Source organism: Trachypithecus francoisi, unplaced genomic scaffold (assembly GCF_009764315.1).
Source record: "Trachypithecus francoisi isolate TF-2019V2 unplaced genomic scaffold, Tfra_2.0 Lachesis_group2, whole genome shotgun sequence".
NCBI lineage: Eukaryota > Metazoa > Chordata > Mammalia > Primates > Cercopithecidae > Trachypithecus > Trachypithecus francoisi.
The window spans coordinates 71,604,611-71,632,395 of record NW_022681465.1 but is presented as its reverse complement, the minus strand read 5'-3'; the positions used below and the strand labels follow the sequence as shown (position 1 = coordinate 71,632,395).

The window sequence follows — 27,785 nt, the reverse complement described above, 5'->3', positions numbered from 1 at the left end:
GCCACCGCTCCTGGTCTTCATTGGCTTTTTTTGGAGACTGAGTCTCACTCTGTTGCCCAGGCTGGAGTGTAGTGGCAAGATCTCGGCTGACTGCAACCTCCACCTCTCTGGTTCAAGCGACTCCCCTGCCTCAGCCTCCTGAGTAGCTGGGAATACAAGCGTGCGCCACCATGGCCGGCTAATTTTTTTTGTATTTTAGTAGAGATGGGGTTTCACCATGTTGGCCAGGATGGTCTCGATTTCCTGACCTCGTGATCCGCCCACCTCAGCCTCCCAAAATGCTGGGATTACAGGCATGAGCCACCGCACCCGGCCTCACTGACTTCCTGTAATTTATCTCTCTGTCGAAGTTCTTTTTTTTTTTTTCACTGCCACCAACAGCACTGTGCAGTTTTATTAACCATTCAAGTCCAGTAGCATCTGGTAAGATTGGGACAGAATTGGGATTGAAAAGTGAACAGATATTCAGCATCTAACAGTTCAAAAGAAGCCACTACACACTCTTCACAAATATGTTTTCACAGAGCCAATACAGTACTAGCCATTAACCCAGTACACCAAGTGTACTGAAGTAGAAAAGATGCAACAAGAAAAATAGCTACATTAGAGGGCCGGGCGCGGTGGCTCAAGCCTGTAATCCCAGCACTTTGGGAGGCCGAGATGGGCGGATCACGAGGTCAGGAGATCGAGACCATCCTGGCTAATACGGTGAAACCCCGTCTCTACTAAAAAAAAAAATACAAAAAACTAGCCGGGCGACGAGGCGGGCGCCTGTAGTCCCAGCTACTCGGGAGGCTGAGACAGGAGAATGGCGTGAACCCGGGAGGCGGAGCTTGCAGTGAGCTGAGAGCCGGCCACTGCACTCCAGCCTGGGTGGCAGAGCAAGACTCCGTCTCAAAAAAATAAAAAAATAAAAAAATAAAAAAATAAAAAAAAAAAAAAAAAAAAAAGAAAAATAGCTACATTAGAAAGACCAACACTTTAGAAAAAGAGTGAAACACTTTTGGTTTCTCCCCTTTAGCCCCTAAAACAGCATCTTACAGTCTGAATCTACCTATACAGTCCTACATTAGCTTCTAAAATATTTGTCAGGAGGGAAAAAATAAAATGACACTGGCCAGTACAGTCTTTGGATATTTAGGAAGGGGATGGGGAGAAAGTCAGTTCTCAGATCAAATTAGTCAGCTTCAGTCTTGTCAACGGGGTCTTTGGATTCTTTGTTCTTCCGCGCTTCTTCAATATGCTTATCCTTCTCTTGCAAAAGCTCCAGTTTGGCAGCCATTTGTGCCTCTCGGTTCTCTTTGTTAGCTTCCATTTTGTGGGTCAGTTTCTCTTCTGCCATTTTACTGAAGTTGTTGTTCTCTTCTATTGCCTTCTGAAGCACTTCTTTCTTGTGCTCTCGTTTCTCAGCCAGCTACTTTAAGACCTCAACTTCATGGGACTTGCATCTTTCTTTTGCAGCTTCTAATTTCTTCTGAATTTCCTCCAGAGAAAGATCCTCCTTCCTTGGAGGGGAAAGGGGGAATTCTGGAACAGATTCTTTTGACCGAGGGCTGAGAATCAGCTCAAAAGCCTGGCCTGAGGCACCCTTCTCCAGTTCTTTCACCTGGATATCAGAAGATGCCATGGTGAATAGAAGACAAGCTAGACAGGCAGTGTATTCTGCACAATCCACTGGGATAAGGAAAGCCCTGCTCGGTCCAAGCCGCCTGACCACACTCTCGAAATTCTTTACCTTTTTTTTTTTTTTTTGTCTTTTTTATTTCTCCCTTTTTTTTTTTTTTTTTGAGACAGAGCCTTGCTGTGTTGCCCAGGCTTAAGTGCAGTGGTGTCATCTCGGCTCACTACAACCTCCGCCTCCCAGGTTCAAGTGGTTCTCATGCCTCAGCCTCCTGAGTAGCTGGGATTACAGGCCTGCGCCACCATGCCTGGCTAATTTTTTCTATTTTTAGTAGAGACAGCCTGTTGGCCAGGCTGGTCTTGAACTCATGGCCTCAAGTGATCTACCTGTCTCAACCTCCCAACTTTACCTATTTGTACATATATCAGATGATTTTTCCTATATAAAGCCTGTATGTATAGTTCATAGTAACTTTACGTTTCTTGTCTGATACTTTGGATTCATAGCTGAGTCTGGTTCTATTGATTACTTTGTTTCTTGACACTGGGGTTTTTTTTCTTGCTATTTTGTGTCTCATAATTTCTTATTGAAAGCTAGAAATCATGTGTAAGACAGTAGATACTGTAAGTAAGTAGCAAGTGGTATTTATTCTTAGAAATGCGCATGTCTTTTCCTTGGCTCAGGTATCTTTACTGTATGGGGAATTGCCTTTTTCTAGGTCAGGACGAGCTGAATTTGGGTTTTGTTGTTGTCCTTAGGGTACAAGTTGGTTTACTGGAGATTTTTTCTCAGTGTTCCTCTTATATCCTCAGTCCTAGGCTTTTGCTATGATTCCATCCTTCTAAGATGGCCCTCTTCTTACACTTGCCCCTGCCCCAGCAGTAGATTGCTGTTCCTTGATGTTTGCAGTCCGGCTGCGGGGATGTTTGGAATGGGAAGCAGCGTTTTCTTTTTTTTTATTTCCCTATTTTCCTGGTTCATGCTTAGCCATAAGCAGGTCTGGGTCCCTGGGTCTTGGAACTGAAACAATTTTGTTTGCTCGTTTATTTTTTCATTATATATACATAATGAAAAATATATATATTCAATATATATAAAATGAAAAAATTATATATATATAAAAAATATAAATTTTTCATAGAAACTAAGTCTCACTACATTTCCCAAGGTCTTGAACTCCTGGGCTCCTGCCTCACCCTCCCAAAGTGCTCAGATTACAGGCATGAGCCACCTCTCCCAGTTTTTGTTTTTTTTTTTTCTTGAGACGAAGTCTCACTCTCTAGCCAGCCTGGAGTGCAGTGGCGTGATCTTGGCTCACTGCAATCTGCTTCCCAGGTTCAAGCAATTCTCCCGCCTCAGCCTCCCAAGTAGCTGGGACCACAGGCGTGTGCCACCATGCCTGGCTAATTTTTTGTATGTGTATATATATATATATTTTTTTTTTTTTTTTTTTGAGACGGAGTCTCACTGTGTCGCCCAGGCTGGAGCTCAGTGGCTGGATCTTGGCTCACTGCCAGCTCCGCCTCCCAGGTTTACGCCATTCTCCTGCCTCAGCCTCCCCAGTAGCTGGGACCTCGCCACCTCGCCCAGCTAGTTTTTTTGTATTTTTTAGTAGAGATGGGGTTTCACTGGGTTAGCCAGGATGGTCTCGATCTCCTGACCTCGTGATCCGCCCGTCTCAGCCTCCCAGAGATTTTTTTGTATTTTAGTAAAAACGGGGTTTCACCATGTTGGCCAGGATGGTCTCGATCTCCTGACCTTGTGATATGCCCACCCTGGCTTCCCAAAGTACTGGGATTACAGGTGTGAGCCACCATGCCTGGCTAGTTTTTTCATTATATTCTATGTCTAAATTTATTTCACTAATAAAGAGAATTCAGGAGTTCAACACCAGCCTGGGCAATATGGCCAAACCTTGTCTACAGAAAATACAAAATTAGCCAGGTGTGAAGTGGAGATTGCAGTGAGCCAAGATGGTGCCACTTCACTTTAGCCTCGGTGACAGAGCTGGACCTTCTATCAAAAATAATAGTAATAATAATAATAATAATAAAGAGCACTGTAAGATAACACTTTGTTTTCTGTTTTTCTTTTCTTTTCTTTTTTGAGACCGGCTCTCACTTTGTCACCCAGGCTGGAGTGCAGTGGCATGATCACTACTCACTGCAGCTTCAACCTCACAGGCCTATGAGATCCTCCCACCTCAGTGGCCTCACACTGCCATGCCTGGCTAATTTTTTGTTTCTTTTTTGTAGAGACAGAGTCTCACTGTGTTGCCCAGGCTGGTCTTGAACTTCTGGGCTCAGGCAATCCTCCTGCCTCAGATTCCCAAAGTACTGGGATTAAAGACGTGAGCCACCACATCTGGTCTGTTTGCTTTATATGTGTAACATGTTTTTCTTCATTTGTTCACAGAGGAGACCTTGCCTATTTTGATGGACTTAGTGAGACTATTCTTGCTGTGGGGCTTGTGAAACCAAAAGCTGGTAAGAAATAAAGCTATAAGGAAGAGATTATGTTTGTATACGTAAACTCCAATGGTATAGACCTGAACAACAACACACCTTTTTTTTTTTTTTTTTTTTTTGAGATGGAATCTCGCTCCATCAAGTAGGCTGGAGTGCAGTGGTTCAATCTTGGCTCACTGCAACCTCCACCTCCCGAGTTCAAGCAGTTCTACTGCCTCAGCCTCCCGAGTGCATTTGCTTGTTTGTTTTGAAACAGAGTCTCACTCTGTCACCCAGGCTAGAGTACAGGGGCGCCACCTCAGTGCTCACTGCAACCTCTGCTTCTTGGGTTTAAGTGATTCTCCTGCCTCAGGCTCCTGAGTAGCCGGAATTACAGGCATGCGCCACCATTCCCGGCTCATTTTTGTGTTTTTAGTAGCATGTGGTTTGGCCATGTTGGCCAGGCTGGTCTGAAACACCTGGCCTCAAGCGATCCACCCACCTTGCCCTCTCAAAGTCCTGGGAATCTAAAAGAGATGCATAAATGTGTAAATATTGCTCTATACTATTATCAAGGTTGTAATCTTTTCTTTTGTAGGTAACTATAGGTCTAAGTTTTATTTTCTAAAATTTTCTAGGTTTTATTTACATTTCAAAATGAAATATATAATATATATTTTAATCATGGTAAAATGCACATAATACAAACTTTGCCATCTTAACTGTTTTTTTTTTTTTTTTTTTTTTGAGACAGAGTCTTGCTCTGCCACCAGGCTGGAGTGCAGTGGCCGGATCTCAGCTCACTGCAAGCTCCGTCTCCTGGGTTTATGCCATTCTCCTGCCTCAGCCTCCCGAGTAGCTGGGACTACAGGCGCCCGCCTCGTCGCCCGGCTAGTTTTTTGTATTTTTAAGTAGAGACAGGGTTTCACCGTATTAGCCAGGATGGTCTCGATCTCCTGACCTCGTGATCCGCCCGTCTCGGCCTCCCAAAGTGCTGGGATTACAGGCTTGAGCCACCGCGCCCGGCTCTTAACTGTTTTTAAGCCAACACTTCAGTGATATTAAGTCCATTCACATTATTGTGTGACCTTTACCACCATCTGTATCTAGAACTCTATGCATCTTATAAAACGGAAACTGTGCCTATTAACTAAAAACTCCTGTTCCTCCTTCCCTCAGCGATTGGTAGTAACCGTTCCACTTTTTGTCTGTAAGAATTTGACTATTCTAGGTTTCCTGATATAAATGGAATCATATGGTACTATATTTGTCATTTTGTGACTGGCCTATTTGATTTAACCTATGTCCTCAAAGTTCATCTGTGTTATAGCATGCATCAGAACTTTCTTCCTTTTTTTTTTTTTTTTTGAGCTGGACTCTCACTCTGTTGCCTAGGCTGGGCTGCAGTGGCATGATCTCGGCTCACTGTAGCCCCTGCCTCCCGGGTTCAAGCAGTTCTCCTGCCTCAGCCTCTCGAGTAGCTGGGACTACAGGCACGTGCCACCACACTCGGCTAACTTTTTGTTTTTAGTAGAGATGGGTTTCTTTTTTTTTTTTTTTTTTTTTTGAGACGGAGTCTTGCTCTGTCACCCAGGCTGGAGTGCTGTGGCCGGATCTCAGCTCACTGCAAGCTCCGCCTCCCGGGTTCACGCCATTCTCCTGCCTCAGCCTCCCAGGTAGCTGGGACTACAGGCGCCGCCACCTCGCCCGGCTAGTTTTTTTGTAGTTTTTAGTAGAGACGGGGTTTCACCGTGTTAGCCAGGATGGTCTCGATCTCCTGACCTCGCGATCTGCCCGTCTCGGCCTCCCAAAGTGCTAGGATTACAGGCTTGAGCCACCGCGCCCGGCAGAGATGGGGTTTCACTATGTTGGCCAGGCTGGTCTCAAACTCCTGACCTCAGGTGATCTGTCTGCCGCAGCCTCCCAAACTGCTGGGATTACAGGCGTGAGCCACCGTGCCCGGCCAACTTTCTTACTTTTTAAAGTTCAGTAGTATTCCATTGTGTGTGTGTGTGTGTGTGTGTGTGTGTGTGTGTGTGTGTGTATGTCATTTTTTAAAATCCATCTATCGATGGACACTTGGATTTTGTTTTCACCTTTTAGTTATTGTGAAAAATGCTGCTATGAACACGGATATACAAATATACATCTTTATATTTTAATACATTTAAACTATTTTGTAATATAACACTTTTTAAACAGCATTAGATACTGAAGTGATTGTTTTCTAAGGTGGTTCTTTTCCACTGCTGTTTACTTTTTCTCTTCTTCATTACCTTGATGACATTCAAAATTTACTTATTTAAATGATCATACATAGTAATATTTAATTAGTAGCTCATTTTAATGGTAATAAAAGCTTACTCTGTTAGTGCTTAAATGCTGAAAATTTTCCTGTCCTTTGTCTACTTTATCTTAGGCATCTTTCAACCTCATGTACGACACCTCCTGGTTTTGGCGACCCCTGTAGACATAGTAATTCTTGGACTCAGCTATGCTAATTTGCAAACAGGTATGGCAACCCACCTGTTATGTTTTTTAAAATAATAATATTTTGGCCAATTGATATTATAATTAAAAGCTAATCTGGGTGAAATGTTGAATTCCATTGACTCAAATTAATGATTATTACTGCCAAATCCTCAGGCTCTTTTCTACAAGTTAACGTTGGGTTAGTTGTTTTGTTTTGTTTTGTTTTGTTTTGTTTGAGACGGATTTTTGCTCTTGTTGCCCAGGCTGCAGTGCAATGGCGTGATCTCAGCTCACCACATCCTCTGCCTCCCGGGTTCAAGTGATGCTCCTGCCTCAGTCTTCTGAGTTGCTGGGATTACAGGCATGCACCACCACACCCAGCTAATTTGTTTGTTTTCAATACGGAGTCTCACACTGTCACCTGGGCTAGAGTGTAGTGGTGCAATCTTGGCTCAGTGCAACCTCCGCCTCCCAGATTCAAGCGATTCTCCTGCCTCAGCCTCCCAAGTAGCTGGGATTACAGGCGCCCGCTACCACACCCAGCTAATTTTTTTGTATTTTTAGTAGAGACAGGGTTTTACTGTGTTGGCCAGGCTGTTCTCAAACTCCTGACCTCGTGATCTGCCTGCTTTGGCCTCCCAATGTGCTGGGATTACAGGCGTGAGCCACTTCGCCCAACCTAATTTTCTATTTTTAGTAGGGACGGGTGCCTTCATGTTGGTCAGGCTGGTCTCAAACTGCCGACCTCAGGTGATCCACCCACCTTGGCCTCCCAAAGTGCTGGGATTACAGGCATGAGCCACGGCACCGGCTGGGTTAGTTTCTTGTTTATTGTTTTACTATATAATAAACACACACACACACACACAGAGAAGGTTCTGTTTCACTTGAATTATCAAATTGTATCAGACTTCTTTTAGTAATTTTAAAATGTGTATTATAGAAGCTGTTGACTGTGTTAATTGTTAATAAGAATTGAGTAAACATATCAATTCTGACAATAATGCACAGATTTTTAAAAACTGTAGAGTAGCTAATAAACTGATTTATGTATTCTTTCTTAAAATAAATAGGTTCTGGAGTTCTTAATGATAGTATGTCTGGTGGAATGCAGTTGCTTCCAGATCCTTTATATTCTCTTCCTACTGACAATACTTACCTTCTAACAATAACTTCCACTGATAATGGCAGAATTTTCTTGGCTGGAAAGGATGGCTGTTTATATGAAGTAGCCTACCAGGTAAGTCTGATATTTGTAAATGTTTTTTTTTTTTTCTCTCTTGATGGAGTAGGGAAAAGTAAGCTTTTATTTTGTTTTCTAGTTATGTAAGGACATTAATATATTTTTATGGCAAATATTCAAGCATACAGTTGAAGCTGTAGTCCCCATGACTACACCATGCCTACAAAACTCAGTCCTCTCCTTAGAGGTAAAAGTCATTATTAATTCTATGTATGTCCTTGTGGAACATAAAGCAGACATCACTGTATGTGTCTCTATAGACATCTATGCACATGTGTTTGTGAGTGTATACACATACACAAATACATAATGTACTTTTGCAAATGTATGTTTTCACTTGGATTATTGATTTAATTCATAATTGCTTTCTTTTTCTTTTTTTTTTTTTTTTTAAATGTGACGGAGTCTACTCTGTCACCCGGGTCTATCACCCAGACTGGAGTGCAGTGGCTCAATCTTGGCTTACTGCAACCTCCATCCCCTGGGTTCAAGCAGTTCTTCTGCCTCAGCCTCCTGATAGCTGGGATTACAGGCGTGCACCACCACCACATCCAGCTAATTTTTGTGTTTTTAGTAAAGGCAGGGTTTCATCATATTGGCTAGACTGGTCTTGAACTCCTGACCTCAAATGATCCGTGTGCCTTGGCCTCCCAAAGTGCTAGGATTTATAGGTGTGAGCCACTGTGCGCAGCCCGTAAGTGGCTTTTCATTTAACAGTATGTCTTGAAATTCTTTCCTTGTCAGTATTTGGTTGATATTTTAAATTATGGACTAAACTCCGTAGTTAATTTTGAATAATGTGTCTCTTTTTGTTGATTATAACTGGTATTAGTGATTATAACTGGTATTTCATGAAGATTTGAAGGTTTTTATAAATATGGATATACAGTAGTTATTGTAAGGGAGTTACATACTTTTATAAGTCTTCTTTCTATTTTTTTCTTTAAGGCTGAAGCAGGGTGGTTTAGCCAAAGATGTAGGAAAATAAACCACTCAAAGAGCTCACTTTCTTTCCTTGTTCCTTCTTTGCTACAATTCACATTCTCAGAAGATGGTAAGTAGAAAACAATAAATTTGGCAAGTAAAACTAATTTCTAACATATTGTTCCCTCAACATTTTCTTCAGAAATTATCATTCTTAATTGAAACAATTTGTTATGTTAAGTAGCATTTAGTATATATTCATAAGGTCTTTTAAAGGATAAGAAGAGATTATAACAGAGAAAGTGTGGATTTTATTCTTAAGTTTACTTATTTCCTATAAATGTAGCATCAGAGAACTTATGTCTAAAACAGCTGTACATACTTAAACCAGAATGTCTGTGTGTGTGACAGATATTAAACAGACATTTTAATGAGAGAGACAGACATTCAGACAGCTAATACATTGCTTGGTCTAGAAGAAATTTCCAATATAAAAATAATATATCTTAACTTTTAATGAACTGAGAGATTCAAACAGGTGAAATAATTTTTAAAATGCTTTGGCAACATAAGATCAGTATACCCAAATATTAATGTGACTAAATTTTTAAATTATTTTCTTTCACACAATCAATTAGGCCAAACTGGAAGTTTCTTAACATAAAGCACCAGGTATAATTATTCTACGTATTTCTAGCATGTAGTAAACATTCATTAAATATTATTGAATGAAGAAATAACTTAGAACTTGTTTTTGGTTTGGCTTAAAATTCATTTAGAGGACAAAATAACTTATTTTCTATGCTTGTAACCCAGTCACAATATTTAGCATCTGTTTTTTTCATGTGTTGTCTGACCAAAATGCTTTTTGGACTGGATCTTGTGCAAACATCCTTGTATTTAACTTTAAAGCAAGGGAGTAGAAAGCCCCTGAATACAAAGTTCTGATTCAACGGTTTGTTGTAAGTAGCTAGTGTATTTGCTTTGTTAATCCTTGGCTTTGCTTTTTTCTTTTTTTTTTTTTTTGTCCTACTTTTAGATCCTATTCTTCAAATTGCAATTGATAATTCTAGAAATATTTTATATACACGATCTGAGAAAGGAGTAATACAGGTTAGTATTAATATTATACCATTAAGAGTAATATAAATCTTTATTTTTAAGGCCGATAGTTCCTGCCTCTTAAACTTTTCCTATGAACTGTATAATTAAAAAAAAAGCCTCCCAGGCGTGGTGCCTCACGCCTGTAATCCCAGCACTTTGGGAGGCCAAGGTGGGCGGATCACCTGAGGTCAGGAGTTTGAGACCAGTCTGGCCAACATGATGAAACCCCGCCTCTACCAACAATACAAAAATGAACTGGGTGTGGTGGCATGCCCCTTTAATCCCAGCTACTTGGGAGGCTGAGACAGGAGAATTGCTTGAACCTGGGAGGTGGAGGTTGCAGTGAGCTGAGATCGCGCCTTTGCACTCCGGCCTGGGCAACAGAGCAAGACTTCATCTCAAAAAAAAAAAAAAAAGCCCAATTCACTTCTCAGAAGGGGCCCCTTTCTATGAAATTTCAAATCTGAATGTTTTCATGTTTGTTTTAAATACCAATATTAAAGGATCCCTTAAAAGGAAAAGTTTATTAATATGTGTATAGTATGTAATCATGTTTTAAGTGAGAATGATTTGTATTCACAGGTGTATGATTTGGGACAAGATGGACAAGGAATGAGCAGAGTTGCCTCTGTGTCACAGAATGCCATTGTCTCTGCTGCTGGTAACATTGCTAGGTAATATGTAATTTATTATTAAGCATTAAGCAGGCATAATTATACTATTTGTGTGTAGCATTCTAAAAGTATATTATTCCCCAACCAAAATGTCTCTAAAAGATAAGGAATGTTGAAGAGATGACACTCTATGTTATGTTTTGAATGGAACTGTTAGAGACTCTTTTTTTTTTTTTTAATTTATTTTTATTTTTATTTTTTTGAGACAGGATCTCACTCTGTCACCCAGGCTGGAGTGCAGTGGCACAATCTTGGCTCACTGCAACCTCCACCTCCTGGGTTCAACTGATTCTCCTGCCACAGCCTCCCTAGTAGCTGGGATTACAGGTCCTTGCCACCACGCTTGGCTAATTTATATATATATTTTTTTTTTGAGACAGAGTTTCGCTCTTGTTGCCCAGGCTGGAGTGCAGTGGTGCTATCTCGGCTCACTGCAACTTCTGCCTTGTGTATTCAAGCGATTCTCCAGCCTCAGCCTCCCGAGTAGCTGAGATTACAGACATGCACCACCACGCCCAGCTAATTTTGTATTTTTAGTAGAAGCAGGGTTTCACCATGTTGGCCAGGCTGGTCTCGATCTCCTGACCTCGTGATCTACCCACCTAGCCCTCCCAAAGTGCTGAGATTACAGGCGTGAGCCACCACGCCCAGCCTAATTTTTGTGTTTTTAGTAGAGACTGGGTTTCGCCATGTTGGCCAGGCTGGTCTCTAACTCCTGACCTCAGGTAATCCACCCACCACGCCTCCCAATGTAGAGATTACAGGCGCGAGCTTTTTTTTTTTTTGAGATGAGTTTCGCTCTTGTTGCCCAGGCTAGAGTGCAATGGTGCAATCTCGGCTCACTGCAACCTCTGCCTACTGAATAGCGGCTAATTTTGTATTTTTAGTAGAAGCAGGGTTTCACCATGTTGGCCAGGCTGGTCTCGATCTCCTGACTCGTGATCTACCCACCTAGCCCTCCCAAAGTGCTGAGATTACAGGCGTGAGCCACCACGCCCAGCCTAATTTTTGTGTTTTTAGTAGAGACTGGGTTTCGCCATGTTGGCCAGGCTGGTCTCTAACTCCTGACCTCAGGTAATCCACCCACCACGCCTCCCAATGTAGAGATTACAGGCGCGAGCTTTTTTTTTTTTTGAGATGAGTTTCGCTCTTGTTGCCCAGGCTAGAGTGCAATGGTGCAATCTCGGCTCACTGCAACCTCTGCCTACTGAATAGCGGCTAATTTTGTATTTTTAGTAGAGACAGGTTTTCTCCATGTTGGTCAGACTGGTCTCGAACTCCCGACCTCAGGTGATCCACCCGCCTCGGCCTCCCAAAGTGCTGGGATTACAGGCATGAGCCAACGCGCCCCACCTGCAAACACTATTTTTATAACGAAGGCCTCAAATTTTCAACTTTTGTTGTCATTGTGCCTAGGTTATTGCTACAATCGAAGTGAAATAAATCAACTTTTTGTTTTTTTCAGGCAGGGTTTCACTCTGTTGCCCCGACTGGAGTGCAGTGATGCAATCGTAGTCTGCTGTAGCCTCAGTTTCCTGGGCTGACGTGATCATGCCTAAGCTTCCGAAGTAGCTATGACTATAGGCGTGCACCACCATGCCCACCTAATTTTATTTTTAGTAGACCTGGGGTCTTGCTACCTTGCTCAGGCTAACTTTGTTTTGTTTTATTGTTCAGTGACAAGAAAAAATTCTGAAGGCAGACAATTGAAAACATAATTTTCTGTTTTTCCCTCCTTTTTCTGGAATGTTTTTCAAATCCACAAAAAAAAAAAAAAAAAAAATTAAAAGAACAATGTGGCAAAACAAATACCTCCCTCCCCCCCCCTTTTTTTTTCTGGACGGAGTCTAGCTCTGTCGCCCAGGCTGGAGTGCAGTGGCGCGATCTCGGCTCACTGCAAGCTCCGCCTCCCGGGTTTACGCCATTCTCCTGCCTCAGCCTCCCAAGTAGCTGGGACTACAGGCGCCCGCCATCTCGCCTGGCTAGTTTTTTGTATTTTTTAGTAGAGACGGGGTTTCACCGTGTAGACCAGGATGGTCTCGATCTCCTGACCTCGTGATCCACCCGTCTCGGCCTCCCAAAGTCCCCTTTTTTTTTTGAGACGGAATCTTGCTCTGTCACGTCACCCAGGTTGCAGTGCATTGGTTCAGTCTCAGCTCACTGCAACCTCTGCCTGCTAGGTTCAAGCAGTGCTCCTGCCTCACCCTCCCAAGCAGCTGGGACTGTAGGCACACACCACCATGCCTGGTTAATTTTTTGTATTTTCAGTAGAGACAGGGTTTCACCATGCTAGCCATGCTGGTCTCGAACTCCTGACCTCGTGATCCCCCACCTCGGCCTCCCAAAGTGTTGTGATTACAGGTGTGAGCCACTGCACCCAGCAAAACTAATACACTCTTTATCTCAATTGTTAACATTTTGCCTCTTTGTTGCCTGTCTTTTTTTTTTTTTTTTTTTGAGAAAGAGAAGAGTCTCGCTCTGTCGCCCAGGCTGGAGTGCAGTGGTGCATGATGCGATCTCAGCTCACTGCAAGCTCCACCCCTCCAGTTCACACCATTCTCCTGCCTCAGCCTCCCGAGTAGCTGGGACTACAGGTGCCCGCCACCACACCCGGCTAGTTTTTTGTATTTTTAGTAGAGACGGGGTTTCACTGTGTTAGCCAGGATGGTCTCGATCTCCTGACCTCGTGATCCACACGCCTCAGCCTCCCAAAGTGCTGGGATTACAGCCACTGCGTCCGGCCCTGCCTGTCTGTCTTATGAGCCATTTGAAAATATGTTGTAGACATTGTAACTCTTTTTTTTTTTTGAAATGGAGTCTCACTCTGATACCCAGGCTGGATTACAGTGGTGTGATCTTGGCTTACTGCAGCCTCCTCCTCCTCCCCCCAGGCTCAAGCCATCCTCACATCTCAGCCTCTTAAGTAGCTGAGACCACAGACGTGCGCCACCACGCCTGACTAATTTTTTGTATTTTTGGTACAGATGAGGTTTCACCATTGTTGCCCAGGCTGGTCTTGAATCCCTGAGGTCAAGCAATCCACGAGTCTCAGCCTCTCAAAGTGTGGGATTACAGGCATGAGCCTCTGACATGCCTTTAGTCTCTTAAATAACAACGGTATACTTAGTCTGTATTAAAATTGCCCAGTAGTCCCCAAAATCTTTTTTTCCTTTTTTTTTTTTCTTTAAACTCTGCTGCCCAGGATTGAGTGCAGTAGTGCAATCATGGCTAACTACAGCCTTGACCTCCCTAGGCTCAGGTGATCCTCCAACTTTAGCCTCTCAAGTAGCTGGGACCACAGGCACACACAGCTCCACCTGGCTAATTTTTGTATTTTTTGTAGAGAGGAGATCTCACCATGTTGCCCTGGCTGGTCTCGAACTCCTGGGCCCAAGCAGTGTGCCTGCCTCAGCCTCTCACAGTGCTGGGATTACAGGTGTGAGCCACCATGCCCCCAAAATCTTTTTTTTTTTTTTTTTTTTTTTTTTTGAGATGGAGTCTTGCTCTGCCACCCAGGCTGGAATGTCATGGCACGATGTCAGCTCACTGCAGCCTCCACCTCCTGGGTTCAAGCAGTTCTCCTGCCTTGGCCTCCTGAGTACCTGGGACTACAGGCACGAGCCACCACACCTGGGTAATTTTTGTATTTTTAGTAGAGATGGGGTTTCATCATGTTGGCCAGGCTGGTCTTGAACTCCTGACCTGAAATGATCCACCCACTTCAGCCTCCCAAAGCGGCAATCCGTGGCTCACGGATTACAGGTGTGAGCCACCACGCGTGGCTTCAAAATCTTTTATAGTTGTTTTTCTTTCCATTTTTGTCAAATTACAATCAGAATTTATGAATTGGATTGGTTGGATTGGGCTCTTTAGTATAAAACAGCCCCGTGGCCACCTTTCTTTTTTTTATAATATTGACATTTGGAAGGGAGGGGCAGGAGAATTATACAATTTTCTGAATTTATCTTTTTTTATTATTAGATTCTCAGTAATACATTTTATATACATATATTTTATATACAATGTTTATATGTATTTATATATGTATATGTATATTTTTTCTTTTTTTTTCTTTTGATAAAGAGGTTTGCTCTGTCACCCAGCCTGGAGTGCCATGGCGCTATCTTGGCTCACTGCAACCTCTGCATCCAAGTTCAAGTGATTCTCGTGCCTCAGCCACCCAAGTAGCTGGGACTCTAGGCATGCGCCACTATTCCTGGCTAATTTTTATATATTTTTTAGTAAAGATGTTGACCAGGCTGGTCTCAAACTCCTGGTCTCAAGTGGTCTGACTGCCTCAGCCTCTCCAAGTGCTGAGAAATGTCTTACTACAATGTGAAATGGCAATTCACATTGTAATGAATTCACATAGGCAGTGTGAAATGTCTTACTACATTATATCAGGAGACACATAATAGCAGTTTTCTCACTGTTGAAAACTTCTTTGAGGTGATGTTAACTAAATGTCTACATTATAAAGGTTCATTTCCTCCCCCCCCTTTTTTTTTTTCTTGAGATAGAGTCTGGGCTTGTTGCCCAGGCTGGACTGCAGTGGTGTGATCTCAGCTCACTGCAACCTCCACCTTGGGTTCAAGTGATTCTCCTGCCTCAGACTCCTGAATAGCTGCGATTACAGGCATGCATTACACCTGCCTTATTTTTTTGTATTTTGAGTAAAGATGGGGTTCACGATGTTGACCAGGCCGGTCTTGAACTCTTGACCTCAGGTGATCCGCCTGCCTCGGCTTCCCAAAATGCTGGAATTACAGGTGTGAGTCACTGCACCTGCGCTTTCTCCCTTTTTAATTAGTAGTAATGATATTTTGACACTCTGAGAACACTGCTCCCCACCAACCATTCACCCAATGGTTTTAGTCTTTTGGTGATCTTTGTTTGAAAATAGGGTTACTCTTAACAATATAAGTGTAAAACGTACACATTTAAGAGTTTTTCCAGTTCTTGCTGTTCTTGTATTACTTTCCTAAAAAGCTAGTCTTAAATTAGTTAGCATATTTAGAAAATGTGGAAGCATGTGGTCGGGCACAGTGGCTCACACCTGTAATCCCAGCACTTTGGGAGGCCGAGGCAGGCAGAGCACGCTCACACGAGGTCAGGAGTTCGAGACCAGCCTGGCCAACATGATGAAATCCCGTCTCTACTACAAAACAATACAAAAATTAGCCAGGCCTGCTGGCGCAAGCCTGTAATCCCAGCTACTCAGGAGACTGAGGCAGGAGAATTCCTTGAACCTGGGAGGCGGAGATTGCAGTGAGCAGAGATCACACCACTGTACTTCAGCCTGGGCGACAGAGTGAGACTCCATCTCAAAAAAAAAAAAGAAAATATGAAAATATGTAAACATTCTGATGGGAAATGTTTCTTATAATTTAGCAGACACATTTTAAAAATACACTTTATTTTCTCCTTTCTTTTAGGACCATCGATCGTTCTGTTTTTAAACCAATTGTCCAAATAGCAGTGATTGAAAATTCTGAATCACTGGACTGCCAGTTATTGGCTGTCACATATGCAGGTATGTTGTTTTATTTACATATCTGTGTTATTGTTACAGCTTCTGAGAATTCTTAGATTTGGAAATTTATGATTAGAAATACATTTTTACTTCTATATCTGCTTTAAAGCCCTATAAATAATTTGTAAAATAAAGGATTTTGAAAACTGGGAGATTTTTCTTTTTCTTCATTTTATAGATATAAAACCAAGCCTAGGCCAGGCATGGTGGCTCACACTTGTAATCCTAGCACTTTGGGAGATCAAGGTGGGCAGATTGCCTGAGCCCAGGAGTTCAAGACTAACCTGAGCAACATAGTGAAACCCTGTAACCCTGTCTGTACTAAAAATACAGAAATTAGCTAGGTGTAGTGACACGGCCTTGTAGTACAGCTCCTTGGGAGGCTGTGGCGGGAAGATCGCGTGAGCCCAGGAGTTTGAAGCTGCAGTGAACTGAGATTATGCTACTATACTTCATCCTGGGCAATAGAGCAAGACCCTGTCTCAAGAAACCAGTAAAAAAGCAAAACAAAAGCCAAGCCTAAATGGCACAGTGGCTCACATTTTGTAACAAAGCCTGAACTAGAACACAAGATTTCTTGGTTTGTCTTTGCAAGTTCTTTCTAATGAAATGTATTGATTCACCTCTCAATTTTGAGTGACATTTTCTTAGATATATATTTCAGCTGATAGTCTATATGGTAATTTAAGATTAGTCAGGGGGCTGGGCGCAGTGGCTCACACCTGTAATCCCAGCACTTTGGGAGGCCAAGGCAGATGGATTCTGAGGTCAGGAGATCGAGACCATCCTGGCTAATATGGTGAAACCCTATCTCTACTAAAAAACACAAAAAATTAGCCGGACGTGGTGGTGGGCACCTGTAGTCCCAGCTACTTGGGAGGCTGAGGCAGGAGAATGGCGTGAACCCAGGAGGTGGAGCTTACAGTGAGCTAAGATCGCACCACTACACTCCAGTCTGGGCGACAGAGCAAGACTGTCTCAAAAATAAAATAAAAATAAACATAAAAATAATTAGATGGGTGTGGTGGCACATGCCTGTAGTCCCAGCTACCTAGGAGGCTGAGGCAGGAGAATTGCTTGAATCCGGGAGGCAGAGGCTGCAGTAAGCCGAGATGGCGCCTCTGCGCTCCAGCCTGGAGTCTAGCAGAGCTAGACTCCATCCCCTTCAAAAAAAATTAGTCCAGAAAGTTATGTATGGTTTTAGCAGAGTTTTGCGTTGCTGTATGTCATTGCTTCAATAACACATTTACCTCAGGTCCTTATTTTCTTTTACTGATGCATAATTTTACCCCATCTTCAGGTGTAAGGTTATATTTCAGCACTTGTCCATTCAGACAGCCATTAGCACGGCCTAATACACTGACGCTGATTCACGTCCGCTTACCTCCTGGATTCTCAGCATCTTCAACCGTAGAAAAGCCTTCAAAAGTACATAGAGCACTTTATAGTAAAGGTAAGTTCTGAAATACTATCAGATTTAAGATGAGATTCTTAAAACTGTTAAAATTATATGGCATTTTGAGGCATTTGAAAATACCCTATGACAACAGTAGAAACTGGGGACTACTAGAAGGGTTGGGGAAGTAGGGGAACAAGGGTTGAAAAACTGACTGTTGGGTCTTATGCTTAGTACCTGAGTGATGGAATCAGTTGTACCCTAAACCTTAGCACCACGCAATATACGCAAGTAACAAATCTGCACGTGTACCTGCTGAATATAAACTAAAATTTGAAATTGTAGTGAAATTCAAAAGTTGAAGTTGAAAGCGTAGTTTTCACTCCTACATTTAGGTTTTTGATCTGTTTTGTGATAATTTTTATATGTTGTATGAGGTAGGAATCTGACTTCATCCGTCTGCATGTGGATATCTAGCCGTCTGAGCACCATTTGTTGAAGACTGTTATTTCCCCATTGAATTGTCTTCATCTTACTTTCTCACGTGAATTACCCGTTAATGTATGGGTTCTGGATTCTCAGTTCTATTCTATTGGTCTATATTATCCATCCTTATGTCAGTAGCACAGTCTTGATTACTGTTGCTTTGTAATAAGTTTTGAAATTGGCAAGTATGACTATTCCAACTTTGATCTGCGTTTTTTTTTGTTTTTGTTTTTGTTTTTGAGATGGTCTGGCTCTGTTGCCCAGGCTGGAGTGCAGTAGCACAATCTCTGCTCGCTGCAACTTCTGCTTCCCATTCTCATGCTGTCCTCCCACTTCAGCCTCCTGAGTAGCTGAGAGAAGCTATAGGCGTGTGCCACCACACCTGGCTAATTTTTATATTTTTTGTAGAGACAGGCTTTTGCCATGTTGCCTAGGCTGGTCTCAAACTCCTGAGCTCAAGTGATCTATCTGCATTGGCCTCCTAAAGTGCTGGGATTACAGGCATGAGCCACCGTGCACCTGGCCTGATTTTTTTTTTTAAAGATGATTTTGGCTATTCTCACTCTCTTGAATTTTCATGTGCATTTTATAATCACCTTGTTAATTTCTGCAAAAAAAAGTGAGGTGGGGCCGGGTACAGTGGCTCACGCCTATAATCCCAACACTTTGGGAGGCAAAGGCAGGTGGATCACTTGAGGTCAGTTCGAGACCAGCCTGGCCAACATGGTGAAACCCCGTCTCTACTAAAAATACAAAAATTAGCCGGGTGTTGGGGGTCATGCCTGTAGTCACAGCTACTTGTGGGCTGAGGCAAGAGAATTGCTCGAACTGGGGAGGTGAAGGTTACAGTGAGCCAAGATCCACTCTAACCTGGGGGACAGAGCAAGAGTCCATCTCAAAAAAAAAAAAGTGAGGTTGGATTGTGATAGCTAAATCGGTGTATCAATTTGGGGCATGTTGCCATCTTAACTATATTTAGTCTTCAAATCCATGAACACGGAATATTTTTCCAAGTCATTTGGGGGTAGGGAGGAAGGTTCTCACTCTGTTACCCAGGCTGGAATGCGGTGGCAGGATCTTGGGTCACCATAGCTTCAACCTCCCGGGCTCAGGTGATCCTCCTTGCTCAACCTCCTGAGTAGTTGGAACTACAGGTGTGTGCCACCACTCCTGGCTAATTTTTGTATTTTTTGTAGAGATGGGGTTTCACCATGTTTCCCAGGCTGGTCTTTAACTCCTGGGCTCAAGCAATCCTGCCACCTCTGCCTCGCAAAGTGCTAGGATTATAGGTGTGAGCCACCATGTTGGTGAGTTTTGTTGAGATAATTGCTTTTTTTTTTTTTTTTTTTTGAGACGGAGTCTCGCTCTGTCACCCAGGCTGGAGTGCAGTGGCCGGATCTCAGCTCACTGCAAGCTCCGCCTCCCGGTTCACGCCATTCTCCTGCCTCAGCCTCCCGAGTAGCTGGGACTACAGGCGCCCGCCACCTCGCCCGGCTAGTTTTTTTGTATTTTTTAGTAGAGACGGGGTTTCACCGTGTTAGCCAGGATGGTCTCGATCTCCTGACCTCGTGATCCGCCCGTCTCGGCCTCCCAAAGTGCTGGGATTACAGGCTTGAGCCACCGCGCCCGGCCGCTTTTTTTTTTTTTTTTTGAGACAGTGTCTACTGTCACCCAAGTGGGAGTGCGGTGTGCAGTCTTGCCTCATTACAACCTCTACCTCCCCAGCTCAAGCAATCCTCCTGCCTCAATTTTTGTTAAAATAAGGTCTTACTCTATTGCCCAGGCTGGTCTCCAACTCATGGGGCTCAAGTGATTAGCCTGCCTCAGCCTCCTGAACTGCTGGGATTACAGGCATAAGCCACAGCACCTGGCCCAGATGATTGCTTCTATAGTACACTTATCTCTGCCATTCCACGGGCACCTTCATCATTTTTTATTCATGGTGTGTTTGAATTAACCAGTATATAAACTGTATTTCGTTGAATATTAGCTTCTATTACATTGTGAATTGTCAGTCACAGCATTTTTTATATACTAAATATGTTTTTATAAAATTAATAATTAAATTGATAAGCCCATTGACTGCAAGATACACCCTAAGTTCAGAAATGCTAAAATGTGAAAAAAAATATGTTTACCTGAGAGAAATACAGTTTAAAATTGAGAACACTTGAGTCTACCCTAAAAATAATTATATAGTCTTTCATGGAATTATTTTATTTTGTAACTTGTTTGTTTATTTATTTATTTATTTATTTATTTATTTTTTTGAGACGGAGTCTCGCTGTGTCTCCCAGGCTGGAGTGCAGTGGCGCGATCTCGGCTCACCGCAAGCTCCGCCTCCCGGGTTCCCGCCATTCTCCCGCCTCAGCCTCCGAGTAGCTGGGACTACAGGCGCCCGCCACTGCGCCCGGCTAGTTTTTTGTATTTTTTAGTAGAGACGGGGTTTCACCGTGTTAGCCAGGAGGGTCTCGATCTCCTGACCTCGTGATCCGCCCGCCTCGGCCTCCCAAAGTGCTGGGATTACAGGCTTGAGCCACCGCGCCCGGCCAACTTGTTTGTTTATAAAGATCGATGTTGTGTGTGTATATCTATATGTGCTAATTTTAAGTTGGCATAAAAGTACTTGTGGTTTTGTAAAATTTTTTTTTTTTTTGAGACAGAGTCTTGCTCTGTCACCCAGGCTGGAGTGCAGTGGCACAATCTCAGCTTACTGCAACCTCCGTCTCCTGGGTTCACACCATTCTCCTGCCTCAGCCTCCCGAATAGCTGGGATTACAGAGGCCTGCTGCCATGCTCAGCTAATTTTTGTATTTTAGTAGAGACAGGGTTTTACCATGCTGGTCAGGCTGGTCTCGGACTCCTGACCTTGTGATCCGCCCACCTCATCCTCCAAAAGTGCTGGGATTACAGGCGTGAGCCACTATGCCCAGCCCGGTTTTATAATTTTAATTACAAAACCGCAATTACTTTTGCACCAACCTAATAATAGTTATTAAGGTTATTGAGGATGCATATTATTTGACATGATGTAATAATATTTTGTATATTAAACTTTTAGGTATTCTATTGATGGCAGCCTCAGAAAATGAGGATAATGATATTTTATGGTGTGTCAACCATGATACTTTCCCTTTCCAAAAGCCAATGATGGAAACCCAGGTAAGTTATCCTGACAATTCTGAAAAAACTATTATATAATTTTAAGTGAAGGATAATATGGTAAGAAACTTTTTATCTTCTGATTTATTGCTGTTTGCTTCTAATAACATATGATTAGAAATTATAATGTAAAGAAGTTATCCTGTCAATTATTTGTTTTTCCTCTGTCAGGTTAGAAGTTACTGTGGTAATCACAAAAAGACATCTTTAAAGAAAACGTTAGACCCTTGTAGAATATTTTCCATAATGTACCAGAAAATACATGTATCTTTTTTTTTTCTGAAAACATGTCAGGTTCATATGAAATGATCTTTATCTCATTTAAATATGTTGTTTGTTTAGTTATTTAAATATGAGGCCATCCATTATAGTTGTGACTTAGAACTTTATTCTAACAATCTCTTTGTAATTTTGTCTTTTTTTTTTTTAATTACGGAAACTTTCAGACATAAAGTTTGAAGAGTCAATTGAACCTCACATAAGAGAACTGAGTTGCAACATCTTTCTTATTGTATTTCATTTTTCTTTCTGACATAAACAAAGGGACACCCACAAACACATGGTTTTGTTTTAAACACAAAAATCACCATGTACATCATGAAGTGGATATGGTCTTCGTAGGTGAGGGCCGAGGCTGCTGTGAACCCACGAACTACCCCTGCCCCCAGCTGCCCATCCTAGTCCCCAGTTTGTAAGAAGGTTAGGGGAGGCTGCCTGTCCCCATCCCCTTGGTGTCCTCTGCTCACTCCTGCCTGTCTAAATAGTCCTGCATAGCCGACTGAGGCTGCTGATCAAACCAGATAAACCAGCCCCTAGTGGAGTGTGAATGTCTGGTACTGTGTCTTTGGAGCTACCTCTTCACAGGCATTTTGCTTCTAGTTTTCACAGAAAACTAGTGGTTTTCTGGTGGTTCTTAAATTTGAACCCTTCCAGATGGGACTGGCAAAAGGTGTGTGTAAGTGGGAGGAGGAAAAGCAGAACTCTCAGGGATAGGAGTATTGTCTGCATGAGCTCTACCAAATTTCTGACAAGGTTCAAAGAGCTGGGGTAGGAGCAGGGGGGAGATAAGGAGTGCCCTTCTTCTTCTTTCCTTTATTCTTTGAGCTTTACTGAGCATGTACTACCAGCCTTGTGCTGTGATAAACTGTGAGGATTCAGAACTTATTAAGATATAAACCATGTTCTGGTTGGGATTTTGTGCTGGTGGGGGATGCTGATTTTAATCCTATCTCTACTTCCTCAAAACTATGGAGCAGAGGACACGTTTTTGGCTGTTTATTCCTCTATAATAGTTATAATCGTTCCTGCCACTATGGAGTTGTGAGACTAAATGAGCTCATGTGTGTAAAACACTCAAAACAATGCCTGGCACTCATTGGAAGCACCATTCCATAAATGTTAGCTTTTTTCTTTTTTTTTTTTTTAAACTCCTTTAAAAAAGACAGTGTCTCGCCCTGTTGCCCAGGCCCAAGCAGTCCTCCCACCTCAGCCTTCCAAGTAGCTGGGACTACAGGTGTGCATTACCACATACAGCCAATTTTTACATTTTTTGTAAGCTGGGTGTGGTGGCTCACGCCTGTAATCCCAGCATAATGTCGAGGTGGGTGGATCACAAGGTCAGGAGATCGAGACCATCCTGGCTAAAACGGTGAAACCCCGTCTCTACTGAAAATACAAAAAATTAGCCGGGTGTGGTGGCGGCGCCTGTACTCCCAGCTACTTGGGAGGCTGAGGCAGAAGAATGGCGTGAACCCGGGAGGCGGAGCTTGCAGTGAGCTGAGATCGCGGAACAGGGTTTTGCCATGTAACCCCTGCTGGTCTTGAATTCCTAAGCTTAAGGGATCCCCCTGTCTTGGTCTCCCAATGTGTTGGGATTACAGGCATGAGCCGCCTCGTCCAGACAATAACATTTTTAAATGTTATTATATGGTTTGTAAGAAAACATTCTTATTTTTAGGAGATATGTACAAAAGTATTTAAGAGTGATAAATGATGTCTATCCTTTCAAATAGTACAATAAAACAAAAATATACAGGAAGAGAGAGAATGCAGATATGGCAAACTGCTAACAGTTGTTGAATGTAGGTATTGGGCATGTGGACTTTTACTGTATTTTCAACATTTTTGGCTGCTTGAAATTTTGTATTATAAAGTATTTTAAAGGATTAAAATACTTTTTTTTTTTTTAATTGTGAGATAGGGTCTTGCTCTGGAGTGGAGTGCATTGGCATGATAGCTCACTATAGCCTCAAACTCCTGGGTTCAAGCAGTCGTCCTACCTCAGACTTCTGAGTTGCTAGGAATACAGGCACATGCCACCACACCGAGGTAGTTTTTTATTTTTTGTAGAGATAGGGTTTCGTTATGTTGTCTAGGCTGGTAAAATACTTTTTTTTTTTTTTTTTAATGTGACAACAGAGTCTTACTCTGTCACCCAGGCTGGAGTGCAGTGGCACGATCTCAGCTCACTGCAACCTCCGTCTCCCAGGCTCAACAAATTCTCCTGCCTCAGCCTCCCGAGTAGCTGGGATTACAAGCGTGTGCCACCACGCCCAGCTGATTTTTCTGTTTTTAGTAGAGACAGGGTTTCACCACGTTGGCCAGGCTGGTCTCGAACTCCTGACCTCAGGTAATCTGCCCACCTCCACCTCACAAAGTGCTGGAATTATAGGTGTGAGCTACCCCGCTCAGCCAGTAAAATACAGCCGGTAAAATACTTTTTAAAGGAAAGATAGTATCTTAGCAGGTTTAATCAATCCTGGAAACATGGTAGAAGGTAGTTATTTGATTGAGAGAATTATAATCTTATTAAAGAGTATTTACAGTTTATCTTGAGAAAAGTTTGCCCTTGTCTTCTAGTACAAACAGATTTATGTATTAGTGTAGAAAATGCCTGCTTATGGTGTACGTGGTGGCTCACACCTGTAATCCTAGCACTTTGGGAGGCCAAGGCAGGCAGATCACCTGAGGTCAGGAGTTTGAGACCAGCCTGACCAACATGGCAAAACCCGGTCTCTAATAACAATACAAAAATTAGCCGGGCGTGGTGTTGTGCGTCTGTAATCCCACATACTTGGAAGGCTGAGGCAGGAGAATCACTTGAACCTGGGAAGCAGACGTTACAGTGGGCTCTGATTACGCCACTGCACTCCAGCCTTGGCGACAGGGTGAGACTCCGTCTCAGAAAAAAAAAAAGATAATGCCTGATGAGCACTTTGAGAGGCCAAGATGGGCAGACTGCAGGAGCCCAGGAGTTTGAGAATATCCTGGGCAACATGGTAAAACCCTGTTTATACAAAACAAAGAAAAATTAGGCGGGCGTGGTAGCATTCTCCTGTAGTCCCAGCTACTTGGGAGGTTGAGGTGGAAGAATAAGCTGAACCCAAGGAGGTCAAGGTTGCAGTGAGCTGTGATCATGCCACCGCACTCCAACTTGGGTGACAGAGTAAGATGCTGTCTCAGAAAAAAAAAAAAAAAAACCCAGAGGCCAGGTGCGGTGGCTCATGCCTGTAATCCCAGCACTTTGGGAGGCCGAGGTGGGCGGATCACCTGAGGTCAAGAGTTCGAGACCAGCCAGACCAACATGGAGAAACCCTGTCTCTGCTAAAAATACAAAATTAGCTGGCATGGTGGCATATGACTGTAATCCCACCTACTGGGGCAGCTGAGGCAGGAGAATCACTTGAACCTGGGAGGCGGAGGTTGCAGTGAGCCAAGATCATGCCACTATACTGCAGCCTAGACAACTTCATCTCAAAAAAAAAGAAAAAAAAACCCAGAAAAATACCTGATTAAAAAAAAATAGTAGAAAATTATGTAATACTTTCGAAAATATTCATGTTAATGTACTATTTGTTAAATTTACTTATTTATTTATTAAGTCTGTAGTTTTTTCTTTTGCATTGTGTAACTTCAATATGATATGTAAAACATTTATTTCTTTTATGTAGATGACAACCCGTGTTGATGGTCATTCCTGGGCACTTTCTGCGATAGATGAATTGAAAGTAGATAAAATAATTACACCCTTAAACAAGGATCATATTCCAATAACTGATTCACCAGTTGTTGTACAGCAGCACATGTTACCTCCGAAGAAATTTGTTCTCCTCTCAGCACAGGTATGTACATATTCTGTTAAGGTAGTGACAAAAATAAGCGATATATAATATTTTTGTCTAGTACTCTGAAGTGGCTTAATGGAAGCATTTTCTTTTTTTTTTTCTTTTTTTTTTTTTTTTCGAGACGGGATCTCACTCATCACCCAGGCTGGAGTGCAGTGGTGTGGTCTCAGCTCACTGCAACCTCTGCCTCCCCGGATCAAGCGATTCTCCTGCCACAGCCTCCTGAGTAGCTGGGATTACAGGCACATGCCACCACACCTGGCTAATTTTTGTATTTTTAGTAGAGACGGGGTTTCACCATGTTGGCCAGGATAGTCTCGAACTCCTGATCTCAGGTGGTCCACCTGCCTTGGCATCCCAAAGTTCTGGTATTACAGGCGTGAGCCACTGCACCCAGCCTTCCTGGTTTGTTATTTGACTTTGTTTATTGAGATTTTTCCCAGCACACAAGCTTGTAAGTAATCAAAATTATCAGTTATTAGATATTTTATTTTATTTTACTTTAGACAGGGTCTTACTCTGTCACCCGGGCTGGAGTGTGGTGCACAGTCTTGGCTTACTGCAACCTCTGCCTCCCAGGCTCAAGGGATCCTCCCACATCAGCCTCCTGGGTAGCTGGGATTACAGGCGTTTGCCACCACACCCGGTTAATTTTCGTATTTTCTGTAGAGACAGGATCTCACTAAAGCCCAGGCTGGTCTCAAACTCCTGAGCTCAAGCTATCCACCCACCTCATCCTCCCACAGTGCTGAGATTACAGGCGAGAGCTAATCTGCCCAGCCATCATTTGAAATATGTCATAGTTGAAAAGCTTCCTCTCACTAAGGTTTATAAAAGAATCCACTCGTAGTTCCTTTTGTTTATTGATTGGTGCAAAAACAATTGAGGTTTTTGCCATTGATTGTAATGCCATTACAATCAATGCTTTTGTACCAACCTAATACTCAATTGCTTTTGTACCAACCTAATACTATGATGCTTTTGTACCAACCTAATTGGTACAAAAAACCTCAATTGCTTTTGTACTAACCTAATACTATGATGGTTTTATTTTATCCTTTAAGTCTTTTGATCTATTTGGAATTTACTCTGGTATAAGGTATGACTTATGTTTCTAGCTTTTTTTTTTTTTTTTTGTCTAAATTGATACAAATAGTAGCAACCTGATTAATTAATAATCTAACTGTAATTCTCTGGTTTCAGGGGCAGCTTTGCAGGGGCAATTGCATTAAGTTTTCTTCATAGATACATAGATCTACTGGAGATTGAGTTGAGATGTAGATGATCCTTTTGACCAGTTTTACTTTTTATATCACGTCAGCCAGTCCTCCTGCCTCAGCCCCCTAATGCGCTGGAAATACAAGTGTGGGCCACCATACCCAGCCTACTTTGTATTGTCGAAGGGTTTTTGTTTGTTTGTTTCATTTATTTTATCAAATAAGGTAGCAGGGTCCGTTGCTATCAGCCAGTCTTGGTAAATCTCTTTTTCATGTTCTTTCTTCAAATTTCTTAGGGGAGCCTTATGTTTCATAAACTTAGACCTGTAGATCAACTGAGGCATCTACTTGTGAGTAATGTGGGTGGAGATGGAGAAGAGATTGAAAGATTCTTTAAATTACATCAGGTAATTATATATACTTTTAAAAAATGTGATACTATTTTAATCAAACAGTGGGAGTCATAGTTTATGTATATTGGGACTGGAATACTGTAATAAATAGATTTTTTTTTTTTTGAGATGGAGTTTTGCTCTTGTTGTCCAGGCTGGAGTGCCATGGCGCGATCTTGGCTCACTGCAACCTCCGCCTCCCAGGTTCAAGCGATTCTCCTGCCTCAGCCTCCCTAGTAGCTGGGATTACAGGCATGTGCCAGCACACCCGGCTAATTTTGTATTTTTGGTAGAGACGGGGTTTCTCCATGTTGGTCAGGCTGGTCTCGAACTCCGGACCTCATGTGATCCACCAGCCTCGGCCTCCCAAAGTGCTGGGATTACAGCATGAGCCACTATGTCCAGCCATAAATAATCTTAACAATATTCCTTTCTTTGCCTCAGTCACTGTATGTGAACTGACATGTGAAAGCAGGATTAATATAAGTCTTGTAGTGAGCTTTCAGATTTTTATTCTCTGTTGTTGATAATTTTTTTTTTTTTTTGGGAGACATAGTCTCGCTCTGTCTCCCAAGCTGGTGCAGTGAAGCGATCTCAGCTCACTGCAAGCTCCGCCTCCCAGGTTCACACCATTCTCCTGCCTCAGCCTCCCAAGTAGCTGGGACTACAGGCACCTGCCACGACGCCTGGCTAATTTTTTGTATTTTTAGTAGAGATGGGGTTTCACTGTGTTAGCCAGGATGATCTCGGTTTCCTGACCTCAGGATCCGCCTGCCTCGGCCTCCCAAAGTGCTGAGATTACAGGCATGGGCCACCGTGCCTGGCCTGTTGTTGATAAATTCTTATTGAAGTCTACTAGTAAGTTTCTTGTTCAGGTTATATGATAAATGCCTTTTCATTAAAAGCACAAGACATTTAGGGACAAGTTCTTTTTTGTTTGTTTGCTTTGGCTTAATGACCTGAGGAAGAAACTTGAGGCAACAGTGTAGA

At 42.6% G+C, this 27,785-nt stretch overlaps 1 protein-coding gene and 1 pseudogene across 3 annotated transcripts in view; one reads left to right on the top strand and one right to left on the bottom strand.

Moving 5' to 3' along the window:
* Nucleotides 1–27,785, top strand: part of NUP155 (nucleoporin 155) — a 77,810-nt gene that overhangs the window by 9,839 nt on the left and 40,186 nt on the right. For both annotated transcript variants that reach the window (XM_033179390.1, XM_033179391.1), the window contains 11 exons: nucleotides 4,037–4,107; nucleotides 6,488–6,580; nucleotides 7,614–7,780; nucleotides 8,732–8,837; nucleotides 9,747–9,820; nucleotides 10,394–10,485; nucleotides 15,921–16,018; nucleotides 17,319–17,471; nucleotides 20,962–21,062; nucleotides 25,013–25,183; nucleotides 26,700–26,810. In XM_033179390.1, the coding sequence (XP_033035281.1) occupies nucleotides 4,037–4,107; nucleotides 6,488–6,580; nucleotides 7,614–7,780; nucleotides 8,732–8,837; nucleotides 9,747–9,820; nucleotides 10,394–10,485; nucleotides 15,921–16,018; nucleotides 17,319–17,471; nucleotides 20,962–21,062; nucleotides 25,013–25,183; nucleotides 26,700–26,810 (1,237 nt within the window). The remainder of the gene's footprint in view (nucleotides 1–4,036; nucleotides 4,108–6,487; nucleotides 6,581–7,613; nucleotides 7,781–8,731; nucleotides 8,838–9,746; nucleotides 9,821–10,393; nucleotides 10,486–15,920; nucleotides 16,019–17,318; nucleotides 17,472–20,961; nucleotides 21,063–25,012; nucleotides 25,184–26,699; nucleotides 26,811–27,785) is intronic.
* On the bottom strand, nucleotides 354–1,693 carry LOC117065034 (annotated as a pseudogene). Its single transcript, XR_004429801.1, has 2 exons — nucleotides 964–1,693; nucleotides 354–602 (listed from the first exon to the last, which is right to left on the bottom strand). The product of XR_004429801.1 is annotated as a stathmin-like (transcript).